Source organism: Vitis riparia, chromosome 18, assembly GCF_004353265.1.
Source record: "Vitis riparia cultivar Riparia Gloire de Montpellier isolate 1030 chromosome 18, EGFV_Vit.rip_1.0, whole genome shotgun sequence".
NCBI lineage: Eukaryota > Viridiplantae > Streptophyta > Magnoliopsida > Vitales > Vitaceae > Vitis > Vitis riparia.
This window is the reverse complement of record NC_048448.1, coordinates 36,739,716-36,757,857: the sequence shown is the minus strand read 5'-3', so window position 1 is coordinate 36,757,857 and position 18,142 is coordinate 36,739,716. Positions and strand designations below refer to the sequence as shown.

Below are 18,142 nucleotides of genomic sequence, written 5' to 3'. Positions count from 1 at the left end.
CCTAAGTCATGCTCTAACCTTTTAGGTTGTTTATAGATGGATCCCATAATCAATCAATTTAAGAAACGTATCATAATTGTTAAGCTCTACGCATATAATTTTACCCTCTAAATTGCATGACTTCCTTTTAAATTCAATAATCTACTCCAAATAATAAGTTCTAAAATATTTTTTTAGGAAAGAAAAAGAACAAAAAAAAAAAAAAAAATCAGTGACTAGGATATGATTTTAAAAGTTATCTAGATATTTCTCTTTTCACTAATTCCATCTAATAAATAAAAAAGAGAGAAGACATACCTTGCTAGGGTTTAAATAAAGCTTTGATCTTTTGGAAACTAGAGAAGGCTGGGTGATCTTCTCTGTCACCAAGGCTTCCTCTTGACGGCTGAGGGCAATGCATCTGATCTTGGTCGTACAAGAGATGTATCCCACAGCTTTTCAATTTAAAGCATGTGTTAGTGCCACACGTAAAAGAGCCATAACCGATTGGAGTGTGGAAGTGAGCCTTAAAGTTGTTCCACCGACTGGATCGATACTCACGGGGAATTTCAAACACTGAGAAATACGTCACCCAAATTGCTGGATCTGATGTGCTACCACTGCAGTAGCGGTCGAATTCGTCGTCATATGATAAATTCCCAATCCGGTAGGTTTTACATTCAGAATAAAACAATATCTTGTCCAGTCGTTCAGATTGATCACCATGGGATATCGTCAATTCACAATGTGCAATACCACCTCTTGTTGTCTCACATTCATCATCATCAAGGGGAACATGATGGAAGAATAGAACAAATCCCAAGAAGTTGTTATCTTCATACCAATTCATTGGGAGCTTTATTCTTACTTCACACCCCATTCTCTGATGGCTTACCCACTCTGGTATTCCACTACTTCCTGGAATGACAAATGACGACTGTAGAAAAAATGTCATGTAAATCTCATGTTTTTTTTAAAAAAAAAAAAATTATAAAAACTAAATAAATAATTCTGCCATGAAACTGATACCTGATTTGGTGATTTGAAGTATTTGAGCAGAGAAGACCAAAGTGGACTTGAGAAAGTTTCTGTTTCCAGGCATGGACAACCATGTGCCTCCATCTTTGTTAAACTTGATGGAAGCTCTCCAATTTCTTCAAGCATCGGGCAGTGATTCATGTAAAGGGTTCGGAGCTCAAAAAGTTGAGTGATGCCAGCGGGTATGCAACGAATATGGTTTTCACTTACATCTAAAAATATCAGTGAGGATAAGCACCATAAATCACTGGGGATTTCTCCCTCCGTCAGATTGCAACCACCTAGATCTAGTTTTATTAGGCTACGCCATAGGCCTCTCAAATTGTCAGGCAAGTTATGGAGCTTTGTACAGTTACGAACACGAAGAATAGTAAGACATGTCAAACTACCAATGCTATTGGGAAGAGCCACAAGGTTCTCACAATTGATCAATTCCAAGGAATCAAGACCTCTCAGGTGTTCAATTGATGATGGCAGCTCTGTTATGCCCGTTTCACGTAACAAAAGGTGTTCTAATTGTTCCATATCCTCCGTGATCTCTGAAAAAGCCTCTAGATTTGAACAACCATCGATAAGAAGGTCTTCAAGGGATTTCAACTCACATATGTTTGGAAGACTTCTCAAGTTTCTACAATTTTTCAAATGTAACCTAGCAAGTCCAGTGAGATGACCTATTGAGCAGGGTAATCCTTCAATAGCAGTTCCGTCTAGACAAAGAAGATATAGATTTCCCATATCTTTTTGGATCTCAGGAAGCCTCTCAAGATTTGAGCAACCACCGAGGTGAAGAATTCCAAGGTCCTGCAAGCACCAAATGCTATTTGGGAGTTCCTTAATAGCAGTGTGGCGTAAATCAAGGTCCCTCAAGCATTTCATATTCCATTGGATCTCTGGAAATTTCTCAAAGTTTGAGCAATTTGAGAGGTCAAGATCTGCAAGAGATTCCAAACATCCAATGCTGCCTGGGAGTTCCTTAATACCACTTTCACATAAATTTAGAATCCGTAAATGTCTCATATTGGTAAATACATCTGAAAATTTCTCAAACTTTGAACATTTTTCAAGAGAAAGAATTTTGAGAGAGGTCAAGGACCCAATACTATTTGGGAGTTCCTTAATAGCAGTCTCATCTAAAGAAAGCTCCTTCAAACATTTCATATTCCCTCTTATCTCTGGGAATTTCTCAAATTTTGAGCAAAATGAGAGGTCAAGAATTTCAAGAGATTCCAAATACCCAATGCTGTCTGGGAGTTCTTTAATACCACTTGCACATAGATGAAGCTTCCTCAAAAATTTCATATTCCCATGGATCTCAGGAAATTTCTCAAAGTTTGAACAATACGAGAGATCAAGGACTTCAAGAGATGATAAATACGCAATGCTACTTGGTAGCTCTTTAATCCCACTCTTATTAAAATAAAGTTCCTTCAAATGTCCCATATTCCCATGGATCTCAGGAATCTTCTTCAACTTTGGACATTGGTTGAGATAAAGGACTTCAAGAGATTCAAACTTCATGCTATTTGGTAAACTTTGGAGCTGCTCACATCCTCCTAAATTTAAGTAAGTCAACCATTTGAGATCACCAATAGATGAATGAAGTTCACGCAAACTTGTACAACCTTCAAGATTCAGTCTCTCCAAATTCGGCATGCTTGAGAATTCTGGCATTTCGACAAGCTGTTTTGAGTGACTTAAATCAATGCCCTTTAGTTTTCCAAGACACTGTAACAAAAAACATTCTTTTAATAAAAAAAATTTCTTCTACTTGAAAATTATTATAAAGAAAAGAACGTTAAATAATGATCATACCTTATTCCCCTTCCAAAGCCTTTTTATGTTGCTAGACTTCAAGTTGATTTCAATAAGTTGCTCTCCATAAAAACTTGAAGGTAAAGACCTCAAAGTGCATCTTTGCCAATGAAGATATCTCAAATTACGAGGAAATTCAAAGTCTTTAGGAAGATGCACTTTATACTCCTCTCTTGTCAAACCATCATGATCATTGCAATAGATTTTAAGCAACCTAAGTTTCTTCATCTTAGCAAACACTTTTGTATTGAACCGTATTTCTTTTGATCTAGACAAGTCCAAAGATATGGTTTGAATATTTTTCATCACCTGGAAAAACAATAATGAAAAATAAGGGAACAACACAAGATAAAAATCCCAACTACAATTATATAGACAATTAACCACTAAAAAAATTGATTATAAATATTTAAATAACTATATTTAGGCATTTAATTCGTACCTCTTGTCTAGAAAATGCATTATAAATATCATCAGCATCCCACAATCTACTCCATTTGAGGGGGTCTCCACGATATTCTTTACGAACAATTGCCCAACCCATCTGTTGTATCAAGTCATGCATTTGTACGACGTTGCCAAAGATAGTTACCAAACATCTATCACATAGAACTCTTATGTTCCACATTGGATTTAACTTGCAACCATCTAATATTCTTAACACGACATCTTGCATTCACCTTTGAAAAAACACGCAATGTCTAGGAAAACCTCCTTTTGAGAAGGATCAAGCCCATCAAAACTTATTCTAAGCACATCATTAATTTTCTTCATAGGGTTTTTTTTAAATTTATCCAATGCGCATTTCCATTCATCTACTGTCATGCCTCGAAGAGAAGAACCTAGAACTTTAAGGGCCAAAGGGAGACCTTGAGCATATTGTACCATGCAATTTGAGAGGCCCACATAATCTTCTTTAGGGTCATTTTGTTCAAAGGCATGTCGGCTGAAGAGTTGAAGAGCTTCCCTATAATGTAATCCTGTAGCCTTATATGATATAGTCACTCCATACTCAACCAACAGACGTTGGTCTCTGGTTGTAATGATAATTGTACTTCCTGGACAAAACCAGTTAGGACTTCCGGCCACTGACTTTAATTGCTGCAACTGATCCACATCATCAATAACAATAAGAACTTTTTTTGAGCCGAGTCTGCCCTTTATTATATTGATCCCTTCATTGGTATCACTAAACTCTACTTCTTGGCCCACTATACCACGAAGAAGTTGTTTTTGTAGTTGAAGTTGACAACCATTTTTGGATCTCTCTCTGACATCTTCGAGGAAGCAAGCACCATTGAATTGACATTGGATTTCGTTATAAACAATCTTGGCAATGGTAGTTTTACCAATTCCGCCAGTTCCATAGATCCCAACCACAAGAACGTCATTCGAGTGATTATCTAACAATAATTTAAAGTCTTCTAGGCGAGAATCTATCCCAACCATATCATCGTCAATAGGCAAAAGCTTGGGATTCAATCTTTTACAAATCCCGTTAGTAATTTCCTCAATATGCTTTGACTCATACCTGCCCATTATAAAGTACAATGTGACACTTCATGAGTTATAATGAATTGCAAAAGATAACAAATATGAAGCAAATTTAGTGATATTCACTTGATTTTGTCAATATAACAGAAGTAAGGGCATATAAGATGTAAAAAATATTAAAAGAACCCAATATATTGAACATTTTACACATAATGAGAAGGCAACAAGTTTTGAGCCTACTACTAATAACATCACAAAGCAAGCTTTACTATGCAAAATTATTAACTTGATTTAAGACAACTAAATCCTGATAAGTTAATTAAATCAAAAACACAAATTAAGGAAGTTGAAGTTACCCATCATTCACATGGAAACCACTTAGATTGCTTGCTTTGGTCAAGGAATCCTTCCACCTTTGCACCTTCTTCTCATCTACATTTCTTTCGTGAATGGAAAATGCCTCTCTGAAGCTCCCTGTTTGCTTTCGCACATCAGAAGGATCCACGTGGTAGAACACCGGCAAGACTATTTGTTCCATTTCTTCCCTGCACTCCACGATCTTCGCTAACTCATCCAAACACCACTTGGACCGAGCATAGTCTTTTGAGAACACAACTATGGAAATTCTTGATTTTTCAATAGTTCTTAAAAGTTCTGATTTGATCTCCTCTCCTCTTTCAAGTTGATCGTCTCTGAAAGTGTTAATCCCCATCCGATGCAAATTTACGAATAAATGATCCGTAAAATTGTTGCGGGTGTCTTCACCTCTAAAACTCAAGAACACATCGAAGTTATATTTACGGATTGAGGTAGAAGAAGAAGAAGAAGAAGAAGAGGGTTTTTGGGTAGAGGAAGCCATTGCTGGAGAGCTTCTGGATGAAAGCTTAAAGAGAGTTGAGGATTAACTTGTGGTCAGTCAATACTTGATATCCCTACGGCATCTTTGGGTCCTCACGCAAAAAGGAAACATCGATTGTCCCAACACATGCAAGCAGGTGATCCTTTTCCCATTTTGTGGGGTCCCAATGCATAAGCATGTGAAGGAGTAATGAGTGGGGAGGTCGGTGGCTTTTAAAAAAATATAAAGAAAGACCCACCCACCGGCCACCACAAACCCACTATGGCCATTGGCCCTTTCCCTTTGACCCAGTCAAAGCCTTTCAACACAATTGCCATAAGTCCTTTCCTTGAAATTTCAAACTTTTGGTATTGCTTTGACCAGTCAAAGCCTTTCGATATTACTGCCATGATTCCTTTCCCCTATTAGGATCCAACCCAATATCCCGTATGAAAGCAAACTTCCGAACCAATCAGATAATTTAATACATATTTTATTCATCCCTTCTATATTTTAACATAAATTAAATTAATTTTAATCATTTTATTTTTCGCATTCTATTTAATATATTATTAAAAATATTAAAAATATCATAATAATCTTAACAATTAACTTGGATTTAAAATTATTAATATTTTAAAACATAAAAATATATGTATATATTATTGTTTCTTTTATGTCTTAAATAAATAACATTTTAAACAGGATGATTAAAAACATAAAATTTTAACAAATTAATTTATTTTAATTATCTTATTAATAAATTTCATTTAACTTATTATAAAAATGTATAAATCATCGTAATGATATTTAAAAAAAATAATATTTTTATGTTTTTTGTATGGTATTTAGATACTACAATGAAACGTGGACGGTAGGCTAAGAGATGAAAAAAAGTATTTCAAATAGTATTTCTCTTAATAATACGAAAGTAATTATTTTTTAAAGAAAGATGAAAAATAAATGGTTTAACGTACAACCGCTTTTTTTTTATATATATATAAATAAATATATATATATATATATATATATATATATATATATATATATATATATATATATATATATATATATATATATAAAGTAGGAAGTTGAAGCTTCTCGTGACCTTCTAAATACGTTTTTGTAGTTTTTATACAGCTACACCGTATATTTGGGTATTTGGAAATGGTAACATTAAACTTAAATTTCCATCTTAAAATACTTCTTATAGTTTGAAATTTCCATTAAAAATTAAATTACACTATATGAACTTAGAAAATTTTCAAAAACTCTAAAAATATTAAATCCATTATAAATTTTATCCAATTTTTTTGGAAATAAAACCATTATGGATTTTATTTTATTTGAATATATTAAATCACTTTTAAAATAAATTTTAAAATGAAAAAAGTTTATTTTGTTTGGAGTTCTTAATTAATTTATAAACTTTAAAATTAAGAATTGTTTATTTTTTATCTTAAAATATAAGTTTTCTTTCAAAATTTTAAAACCATTTCTTAGTAAAAAGAACAAAAATATAAAAATAAATAACTTAATTTCTTATTTTAAAATTATTTAATATAAATTAATTTTCAAGATAAAATTCAAGATTGATAGAAATAATGATTCAATTTAATATAAAATAATAGGTTCTCAAAATTTTACTATTTAATTATAAATAATAAACTTGTGCTTAGTCAATACTTGATATGCCTAATGAGCATCCATCTTTGGGTGCTTGTACGAAACAAAATCAGTTTTGTTTGGTCATCTAAGTGGCTCAAGGTGTACGTATACTATTGAGGCAAAAAAAAAAAAAAAAAAAAAAAACTAAAGCAATATTTATTATTTATTTATATAACAATTTTTTATTTAAAATTATATGTTCATCATGTACACACAAGTAATGATGAGTGGGGAGGTGGGTGGCTTTTCAAAGAATATAAGGACCCATACACCACAAAATTCAAAAGCAATTTCCTAACATTTGCAATAATGGTCAAAAAGAAATGAGTGGGGAGGTGAATGGCGTGTAAAAGAATCTAAAGACCCACCCACCACAAAATTCAAAGGGGCCTTTGTCTCCTAACATTTACATTTTATTCACAATGGTCGAAAAGTATACGGGTGAGTAGATGTGTGACTTTCAAAAGCATATAAAGAAGGACCCATCCATCACAAAAATTAAAAAGTACATTTGTTTCCTAGCATTTACATACGAAACAACTTCATCGTTTTCTTTTTATTCCTTTTCATCGTCCAATGGCAGATGGGTTCATTTGAACCCATCACGTTGAACATTTGATAATCTACCATTGTCGTGAGAAGGTTAAAGATAATGTTTGAGTTATTTCTTCACTAAAAAGAAAAAGTGAAAGTTAAGTTAAATTTTTATCATCTTGAAAATTTTCAAGATCTTTATTAGATAGAAAAAAGAATTCACAAAAAGAAAAGATTTCTTTATTGATTAACATAGATGATTAATTTCATAACTTTTTCCTCTATGCATTGTTTATGGGGATTGGTGAAAAATTATTATTTATTTTGAGTTATATTATAATAGGTTTCACTGCTTTTTAGTAAAAAGTTTTTTTATATGGTATCATTATTTTTTTTTTGTTACAAGCTTTTAATTATATTATTAATATCATTTTATCATAACTTATTTTGAATAAAAATATAAATAAAATGGTAGTTTAACCAATTTCTTAGGTGGCAAGATGGAGATATTAATACCACAATTCTCATCATAAAAAAGAAAAAATAAAATTTGAAAATGAAAATATTCCAAACCTTGTTGGTTCTACATCTCTGCGTTTCAATAAATTAATCCGAAAATAAGTACATATGTTATAAAACAAGTGACAAGAAAAATCTCTTATTCATATTTACCATCTATAAAGTTTCTTTTTTGTTCTTCAATTACTCAAAAGTAAATGCCACAAATGAAATTTATGAATTAAGACCTACAAAGAATAGATGAAATTGATAATTATTGAAAAAGAAGCTTTTTTTTTTCCTTAATATTCATCTTTCTACTACTATTAGGATAATAACATTAAAGAGGTATTGTAATTATGCCTCCTTCGCTACCATGGCCAAATTCAAAACTCTTCAATAAATATTGGTAGATTGAAGTCTCTCAAATTCATATTTAATTTAACTTTTTGTTGATCTATTTTTCCCTTTCATCAGTCAAAACCTTAAATTAAAAGTTCCATTTTTTGATATTCCTTTCACCGGTTTCAATATTGTGGCCATGGCTCCTTTCCCCTTTAAAGGATACAACCCAATATCCCATATGAAGGCAAACTTCCTAACCAATTGGGCAATTTAATATATAGTTTATTCCTCCCTCCTAAATTTTAACTTAAATTAAATTAATTTTAATTATTTTATTTTTATATTCTATTTAATATATTATTAAAAATATAAAAAATCATAATAATTTTATCAATGAGCCTTTCTTTATTAAAAAAAAACCGAGATATAAAATTATTAACTTTTTTAAACATAGGAATATATACATATATCATTATTTCTTTATATTTTAAATAAAGATCAACATTTTAAACATGATTACTAAAAAAATAAATTTTTAATAACTTAATTAATTTTAATTATCTTATTGTTAAATTTCATTTAAGTTATTATGAAAATGTAAAAATCATCATTATGATATTTTGAAAATTATCTTTTATGTTTTTCTTTTTGTATAATAATTAGATATTGAAAAATATGCATAAATTTGTAAATAAAATTTAAAACTAATAATAATAATAATAATCATACATATATCATTAGTTATTTTATATCCTAAAATACATTCAAACTAAATCGAACATTATTTTAATAATAAACGTGGTTAGTAAATTTGTGACACCTTAAATTAATTTTATGAGGTAAAATCATAAATTAGAAATGCAAAATTACTTAAATAAATTTAATAGGGGTAAAAAATATTTTTGCATTAAAACCCTAGCTCTAAATTTGTTGCAACGAGACTGAAGATGTTGTCCAATTCTTTGGGTCCTCACGCAAAAAGGAAACATCGATTGTCCCAACACATGCAAGCAGGTGATCCTTTTCCCATTTTGTGGGGTCCCAGTGCATAAGCATGTGAAGGAGTAATGAGTGGGGAGGTCGGTGGCTTTTAAAAAACATATAAAGAAAGACCCACCCACCCACCACAAACCCACTATGGCCATTGGCCCTTTCCCTTTGACCCCGTCAAAGCCTTTCAAATACAATTGCCATAAGTCCTTTCCTTGAAATTTCCAACTTTTGGTATTCCTTTGACCAGTCAAAGCCTTTCGATATTTCTGCCATGAGTCCTTTCCCATATCCCGTATGAAAGCAAACCCCCAAAACAATCGGGTAATTTAATACATAGTTTATTCCTCCCTTCTAAATTTTAACATAAATTAAATTAATTTTAATTATTTTATTTTTCGCATTCTATTTAATATATTATTAAAAATATTAAAAATATCATAATAATCTTATCAATTAACTTGGATATAAAATTATTAATATTTTTAAACATAATATATATATATATATATATATATATATATATATATATATATATCATTGTTTCTTATATATTTTAAATAAAGTTCATTTTAAAGGGATAATTGTGTTTTGGGTTCAGTTGGACCCAAAAATTAACATTTGGTACATATAACTTACATAATTAATAGAAATGATATAAGATGTTAAGAAATCAATATATCCTTCAAATTTTCATATATTACCTTTTAAGAATATAAAATAGTGATAGACTAAAATACCCAATGACCTTTCACATAAATTTTTTTAAAATTTGGATTTTAACAATTTTCACTCTACTATTCACGTAACCATAATAATTCTATTTTAACAATTTGGATTTTTCATTATTTTTAATTTTTTTTATAAATAATTGAAAATCAACATTATTTTTTATTTTAAATTATAAATAAAGAAAAATTATGTTCAAAAACTATTTTAAAAAATACTTTCTAAAAAAATGGTAATATGATTTACATTTTTTATATTTTCTTTTTGAAAAAACATTTAATTAAAAAATGAAAACTATTTTTAAAAATAAAAATTGAAAACTTTGTTTAGTACTATTTTTTTTATATGAAAATAATAAAAAGAATTAAATTTTATTCATTGATTATCCATTTTTATTTTTTTTCCATTAGTTATTTTAATAAAAAAATAAAAAAATATAGCATGTTTACAATTAAACAAAGGAATTGGTCAATTATGTGTTTTTTGTGGGACTATCTTTTATATGAAAATAATAAAAAGAATTAAATTTTATTCATTGATTATCCATTTTTATTTTTTTTCCATTAGTTATTTTAATAAAAAAATAAAAAAATATAGTATGTTTACAATTAAACAAAGGAATTGGTCAATTATGTGTTTTTTGTGGGACTATCTTTTATATGAAAAATAATTAAATAACTAAATTATATATATTTATTACTCTTTCTAATTTTATTTTCTTCATTTATTTTTTGTCTAATAGAAAATTTTAATATATTCATAATTAACAAAGTAATATATTAATTGTGCACATTTTGATCTATTAAAATAAATTACTTTCTGATTTAAATAAACAAAATGAAATAAGTAAATAAATTTGGGGTTATTCTATTTTTTAACATATCTTATATTAATATTTTTTATGGTTAAATAAATTTTTTATTATTTTTTTCTTTAATTCCAAAAATAAATTAAATAAATAAATAAATTTGGTATTTTCTAACTGATCTTACATTCATATTTCTTATGATTAAATAATTTTTTTTATTCTTTTTTCTTTATTTCCAAAAATAAAAGGAAATAAATAAATAAATTTGGCTTAAATAATAGTTTTTAAGTAATTTATATGTTTGATTTTTAATTACATTTTGCATTGAAAATAAAATAAAATAAAATAAAGTTTTATTTATTTTAATTATTTTAAATGTCAAATTATTTGGAACATAGTTTACACACTCACGTGGATATAATTTATGCATATATATATGATATTTATATCATTATACAAGGTTATTACACTAATTGCATAAGGGGAGTACAAGATTGTACATTTTGAATAACTTTTTTTTTTCTTGTCATCTAAGGATTATATGCTCACCTACCACAAATTCTTTTATTTCATGTACTTTATTTAACTCGCATATAACAATTCAAATACTTACCTTAATAATTATGTTTAGGGAAAAATTTTGTTTTTACGTTTTATATCATTTTTTAAAATATGATTCACATATTATATGTGGCACATAATGTATGCATATTGATGAAATTTGCACCATTGTACAAGGATGTTATACTAACTATACAAGGTAAATGTTCTAACTATATATACAAAACTATCATTTGTGAAATATTTCAATCAATTTTGGACAACTTTTTTTTTATCTTATCATCTAAGGATTGCACACTTTCAAGGTACACACTCATCTTATGCACTTTATTTAACTCACATATGACAATTCGAATACTTATCTCACTAATGATGTTTGAGAGAAAATTTTGTTTTTCCATCTTCCACTATTTTTTGAACCAAACCAATGAAAACATGGTTAATCTTCCTATGGTTACACATTGAGTAGGGATTATATGAAATTTGAGTCATTGTACAAGGTATTTACACTAAGTGTACATGATAAATATACTAACTGTACAAGGATGTACAAGACTATTATTTGTGAAGGATTTTAAGTGATTCTGAAAAACTTGTTTGTTTATTTCTCCTAACCGAGGATAGATGACATTCCTTACACACATTGATTAAGGATACATTCATCTCATGCACTTTATCTATCTTGTATATAGTCATTTGAATAGGTACCTTACTTATGATGATTGTAAAACAAAATTATACATCAAATTTTCTTATTTTTTAAAATAAAACCAATGCAAACATGGTTAACCGACTTATTGTCAGATATTCATGAGATGATGTATGAAATTTGAGTTATCGTATAAGAGTATTACACTAACTGTATAAGAAAAATTTACTAATTGTACAATGGTATACAAGACTACTTTTTGTTAAGGATTTCAAGTGATTTTGAAAAACTTTCCTATTTTTTTCCACTCAAGGATTTTTCCACGCTCAAATTCTCTCACTCAAGAATTGTTTCGAATTTTATTTTTAAATTTCATCATCAAAATTTTGTAATTGCATATTTCGTTTTTGTAGTTTTAGCAATGTTCTTTCTTTCCACTATATATTTTTTTTTTTTTGTGAAATTTTATCCAAATGAATCTATATCTAAAATTATAATCATATTTATCAAATTTTTTACTAAAATTATCTTTAATTCTTTTAATATATTTATACTCATTTATTTAAAAAAATGAAAAACTAATTTTTTTTTTTTGTAAACATGTTCTATTACATTTCAAGTAAAAAATTAGATAAGTTTGAAAGTTAATAAAAAAAATTAAATACCACTTTCAATAATTTTTAGATAAAATTTTATATAATATATTTTATTTGAAATTTAATTTCTAAAGTTTCACAAAAAAATTGTATTGACAATTTTCTTGTTGTGAGTCAAAATACTTTGCATTAGTCTATCTAGATAAGAAAAATTATTAATATAATATTAGAATTTCATATCTTAGTTATTTTTTTCAATAAATTTATCTTTTAAAATTTTTTAAAATAAAAACATTAAAAATTAAAAAGCTAAAAGTATATATATATAAAATAAGAGTGAAGTGATAGCCAATTTTTAAATTTTTTAAAATATGGTTAAAATAAAAAATGAAAATTAAACTAAAAGATAAATACAAAAAGATAAAAAAAATATTTGGATGAAAAATCCCAAAATTTTTATCTTTGCTTATCATAAGAGTAAAAAGATTCAATATCTTTAAAAATGAAAAAAAGAAAAAGAAAAACATTATTGCTTTTTATTTGACAAAAAATAGAAATATAGATTGGAAGAAATAAAAAAAAAAAGTTAGAAATAAGTAATACTTAATAGGGAATAAAAAAAGGAAAAAAAAACACACGCAAAAATTGAAATTCACACTCACTATATGCCTATGGAAGAGTTAAGGGTATTTTAGAAATTAATGAAAAACAATATCCTTCTTCTCAATTTTCAAACTTTCTTTTGGGTGTTGGGCTTAATTATGTAAGATATATGAACCATATCTTAATTTTTGGGCCCAGTTGGGTCCAAAACACAATTCTCCCCATTTTAAACACATGCTTGATGATTAAAAAAATAAAATTTTAATAAATTAATTTATTTTAATTATCTTATTATTAAATTTCATTTAACTTATTGTAAAAATGTATAAATCATCGTAATGATATTTTAAAAATGATCTTTTTATGTTTTTTTTTTAATGGTATTTAAATACTACAACGAAATACAGAACGTAGGCTAAGAGATGAAGAAAATGATTTCAAACAGTATTTCACTTAATAATGTGAAAGTAATTATTTTTTAAAAAAAATTGAAAAATGAATAGTTTATCGTACAACTCCTCTGTTCAATATATATATATATATATATATATAAAGTAGGAAGTTGAAACTTATTGTGATCTTTTAAATATGTTTTTATAGTTTTTATATAACTACACCGTATATTTGGGTATTTGAAAATGGTAATATTAAACTAAAATTTCCATCTTAAAATACTTCTTGACATTTTTAGTTTGAAATTTCCACTAAAAATTAAATTATGCTATATGAACTTAGAAAACTTTTAAAAACTCTAAAAATATTAAAGCCATTATAAATTTTATTCAAATGTTTTAGAAATAAGACCATTATGAATTTTATTTTATTTGAATATATTAAATCACTTTTTAAATGAAAAAGTTTATTTTGTTTGGAGTTCTTAATTAATTTATCATATAAACTTTAAAATTAAGAATTGTTTATATTTTATCTTAAAATATAAGGTTCTTTCAAAATTTTAAAACTGTTTCTTAGTAAAAAGAACAAAAATATCAAAATAAATAACTTAATTTCCTATTTTAAAATTATTTAATATAAATAAATTTTCAAGATAAAATTCAATTGATAAAAATAATTATTCAATTTAATATAAAATAATAGATTCTCAAAATTTTACTATTTAATTATAAATGATAAACTTGTTCTTAGTCAATACTTCATATGCCTAAAAAGCATCCATCTTTGGGTGCTTATACGAAACAATCAGTTTTGTTTTGTCATCTAAGTGCCTCAAGGTGTACGGTATACCGGTTGAAGCAAAAAATAAAATAAAAAAATAAACTAAAACAATATTTAAAATTAAATGTTAATCATTTTATGAGAGGTACAAACAAGTAATGAAGAGTGGGGAGGTGGGTGGCTTTTCAAAGAATATAAGGAACCACACACCACAAAATTCAAAAGCAATTCCCTTACATTTGCAATAATGGTAAAAAAGAAATTAGTGGGGAGGTGAGTGACATCTAAAAGAATCTAAGGACCCACCCACCACAAAATTCAAAGGGACTTTTGTCTCCTAGCATTTGCATTTTATTCACAATGGTCAAAAAGTAACGGGTGAGTAGATGGGTGGCTTTCAAAAGCATATAAAGAAGGACCCATCCACCACAATAATTAAAAAGTACCTTTGTTTCCTAGCATTTACATACGAAACAACGTCATCGTTTTCTTTTTATTCATTTTCATTGTCCAATGGTAGATGGGTTCACTTGAACCCATTACGTTGAACAATTGATAATCTACCATCGTCGTGGGAAGGTTGAAGATAATGTTTGAGCCATTTCTTCACTAAAAAAAAAAGTGAGAGATAAGTTAATTTTTTATCAAAAAGAATTCACAAAAAAAAAAGAGAAAAAAGAAAAGATTTCTTTATTGATCAATATAGATGATTCATTTCATAGCCTTTTCCTTTGTGCATTGTTTATGGGGATTGATGAAAAATTATTATTTATTTTGAGTTATATTATAATAGGTTTCACCGCTTTTTAGTAAAAAAGTTTTTTTATATGGTATCATTATTTTTTTTTATCGGTGTTACAAATTTTTAATTATATTATTAATATCATTTTATCATAACTTATTTTGAATAAAAATATAAATAAAATGGTAGTTTAACCAATTTCTTAGGTGGCAAGATGGAGATATTAATACCACAATTCTCATCATAAAAAATGTTGAAAAAATAAAATTTGAAAACGAAAATATTCCAAACCTTGTTGGTTCTACATCTCTACCTTTCAATAAATTAATCCGAAAATAAGTACATATGTTATAAAACAAGTGACAAGAAAAATCTCTTATTCATATTTACCATCTATAAAGTTTCTTCTTTGTTCTTCAATTATTCAAAAATAAATGCCACAAATGAAATTTATGAATTAAGACCTACAAAGAATAGATGAAATTGATAATTATTGAAAAAGAAGCTTTTTTTTTTCCCTTAATATTCATCTTTCTACCACCATTAGGATAATAACATTAAAGAGGTACTGTAATTATGCCTCCTTCACTACCATGGCCAAATTCAAAACTCTTCAATAAATATTGGTAGATTGAAGTCTCCCAAATTCATATTTTATTTAACTTTTTATTGATCTATTTTTCCCTTTGACGGGTCAAAACCTTAAATTAAAAGTTCCATTTTTTGATATTCCTTTCACCAATTTCAATGTTGTGGCCATGGCTCCTTTCCCCTTTGAAGGATACAACCCAATATCCCATATGAAGGCAAACTTCCTAACCAATTGGGCAATTTAATATATAGTTTATTCCTCCCTCCTAAATTTTATCTTAAATTAAATTAATTTTAATTATTTTATTTTTATATTCTATTTAATATATTATTAAAGATATAAAAAATCATAATAATTTTATCAATGACCCTTTCTTTATTCAAAAAAATAAAAACTGGGATATAAAATTATTAACTTTTTTAAACATTGGAATATATACATATATCATTATTTCTTTATATTTTAAATAAAGATCAACATTTTAAACATGATTACTAAAAAAAATAAAATTTTAATAAATTAATTAATTTTAATTATCTTATTGTTAAATTTCATTTAAGTTATTGTGAAAATGCAAAAATCATCATTATGATATTTTGAAAATGATATTTTATGTTTTTTTGTATAATAATTAGATATTAAAAATATATATAAATTGGTAAATAAAATTAAAAAAATAATAATCATACATATATCATTAGTTATTTTGTTTCCTAAAATACATCCAAACTAAATAGAACATTATTTTAATAATAAACGTGGTTAGTAAATTTGTAACACCTCAAATTAATTTTATGAGGTAAAATCATAAATTAGAAATGTAAAATTACTTAAATAAATTTAATAGGGGCAAAAAAAATTTTTGCATTAAAACCCTAGCTCTAAATTTGTTGCAACGAGATTGAAGATTTGAAAGTTTAGAATTAAGTTTTATATTATTATTTTATATTTATTAATTAGTTTTGAATAAATAAAAAATATATTTTTTATAAGATCTTAACCTATATTAGGATTTATTTATTTAATTTTTAGATTATAAAATTAAATATTTATGAATATAGGTCGATTTATTGATAAAAATAAGGAAAATTAGAATGTTCAAATGAGTAGATGCATGCAATTAAAAATAAATCGAATGAAAGAAATCACAGATTTTGGATTAAAAAAAATAGTTGCATGATTTCTGGAAGTGATAGAAAAAAGGGGGGAGGGGGTGGTGGTTGCGTGTGTAGGGGTAGGAAAAAGAAAATGAGGCATGTAGACAAGAAGAAGGTTAGGTGTGTTGGAAAAAGAAAAAGGAAAAGAAAGGGGAAAGTTGTGTTTATAGGCTGTTATATGAGAAATATATGGTTTTGGAAACCCATATAATTGAAATATGATATCTGTTTGGTAATAAGAAAAATATTATATGTTTTATGCACTATTTACTATTCATATTTACATTTCCGAAATTACTTTTTAGGTTTCCCTGTCAGCAACCATCACCCGTGTCCATGTCATCCGGAAAACACAGGGAGCAAAAAAAAAACAATTTTTTTCGTTTTTCCTTGGGGGTTTTGCATGGATTTTCTCGGAAATCAAATGAGGATGAATTTTCCCGGAAATCAAATGTTTTGCACTATAAAAACCCTCCTTAAGCATAGACAAGGTACGCGCATATGAGCAAGCCTATTCACTCTCTCCTTGGAGAAGCCTAACCTATCTTTACCTAACTTGAGCTTCGGAGGGGCGTATTTGGACCGCCTATCCGAACATCCTTTGTGCAGGGAAGAAGCTCACCCAATTCCCCCATCGTTGGGAAAAGTTCTGAGAGGCACAATGCAAGGAGGAAGGTTGTCTAAACCCTGTCAGCTTAGACAGATCTGATTCATGTTGACCTCGCATCAACAATGATTACAATATTTAAAATTTATTAATAAAAATTACATTATGTTATTATATATTTAAAAATATTTTGTATTTGAAAAGTTAAATATTTACACAATGCCTCATGTAAATAAAAATATATTGTTTAAGTAAAGTAATAAAATTTGTATGTAATAATATAATTTTACATTATCAAAATTATTAAAAATATTGTCACTTTTTAATCTACGTAAATATAACAACTATTTTTTGACCATTATTCATTTCAAAAGTAAATATAAATATTAAAAAAAAACTTTTGAGAGTTACCTTAGTAGAAAAAAATTAATATCTTATTCAATACTTTTTCTTAACTTCAAAATTTTAATTATAAAAATAAAATTAATTAAATAAAATTTTATTTGTAATTCTATTTTTGTTTATATAATAAAAAACTTTATTTTTTTTTTATAAAAAAGTTCAATTTATAATTTTAAAAAATCAATATACTTCTCATGAATCTATCATATTTGTTACTATGTTTTTTTTTATCTTAATTTATTGTAAATAATAAATGAATTATATGTAGATTTATGATTAATCATAATTTAATTTATTCTAAAATTATCTTCTAAATAATAAATG

General features: G+C 27.0%; 2 protein-coding genes across 6 annotated transcripts in view; both read right to left on the bottom strand.

The window, feature by feature from the left end:
• The window catches only part of LOC117906852 (disease resistance protein RPV1-like), a 70,998-nt gene extending 67,515 nt beyond the window's left edge, over positions 1 to 3,483 (bottom strand). For 4 of the 5 annotated variants that reach the window (XR_004649909.1, XR_004649910.1, XM_034820093.1 and 1 more), the window contains exons 1-4: positions 3,272 to 3,483; positions 2,830 to 3,138; positions 1,009 to 2,742; positions 298 to 916 (exon numbers count right to left, since the gene is read on the bottom strand). Coding sequence is in view for 2 of the 5 variants with exons in the window: in XM_034820093.1 (XP_034675984.1) it covers positions 302 to 916; positions 1,009 to 2,742; positions 2,830 to 3,138; positions 3,272 to 3,457 (2,844 nt within the window). In the remaining 3 variants the exon portion in view is untranslated. Of the gene's footprint in view, positions 1 to 297; positions 917 to 1,008; positions 2,743 to 2,829; positions 3,139 to 3,271 lie in introns of those variants that run through there. The other variant, XR_004649911.1, reaches the window with a different exon arrangement.
• LOC117906854 (disease resistance protein RPV1-like) lies at positions 3,333 to 5,253 on the bottom strand. Its single transcript, XM_034820096.1, has 2 exons — positions 4,680 to 5,253; positions 3,333 to 4,360 (listed from the first exon to the last, which is right to left on the bottom strand). The coding sequence occupies exons 1-2, from the start codon at positions 5,180 to 5,182 to the stop codon at positions 3,487 to 3,489; spliced, it is 1,377 nt and encodes a 458-aa protein (XP_034675987.1). The 5' UTR covers positions 5,183 to 5,253; the 3' UTR covers positions 3,333 to 3,486.
• Positions 5,254 to 18,142: the final 12,889 nt, after the last annotated feature.

Coding starts and splice junctions, on each gene's coding strand:
- LOC117906854 (XM_034820096.1), bottom strand. CDS start 5,182: ATGGCTTCCTCTACCCAAAAACCCTCTTCTTCTTCTTCTTCTTCTTCT. Junction 4,361..4,679: donor GGTTTCCATGTGAATGATGG/GTAACTTCAACT, acceptor TATAATGGGCAG/GTATGAGTCAAAGCATATTG.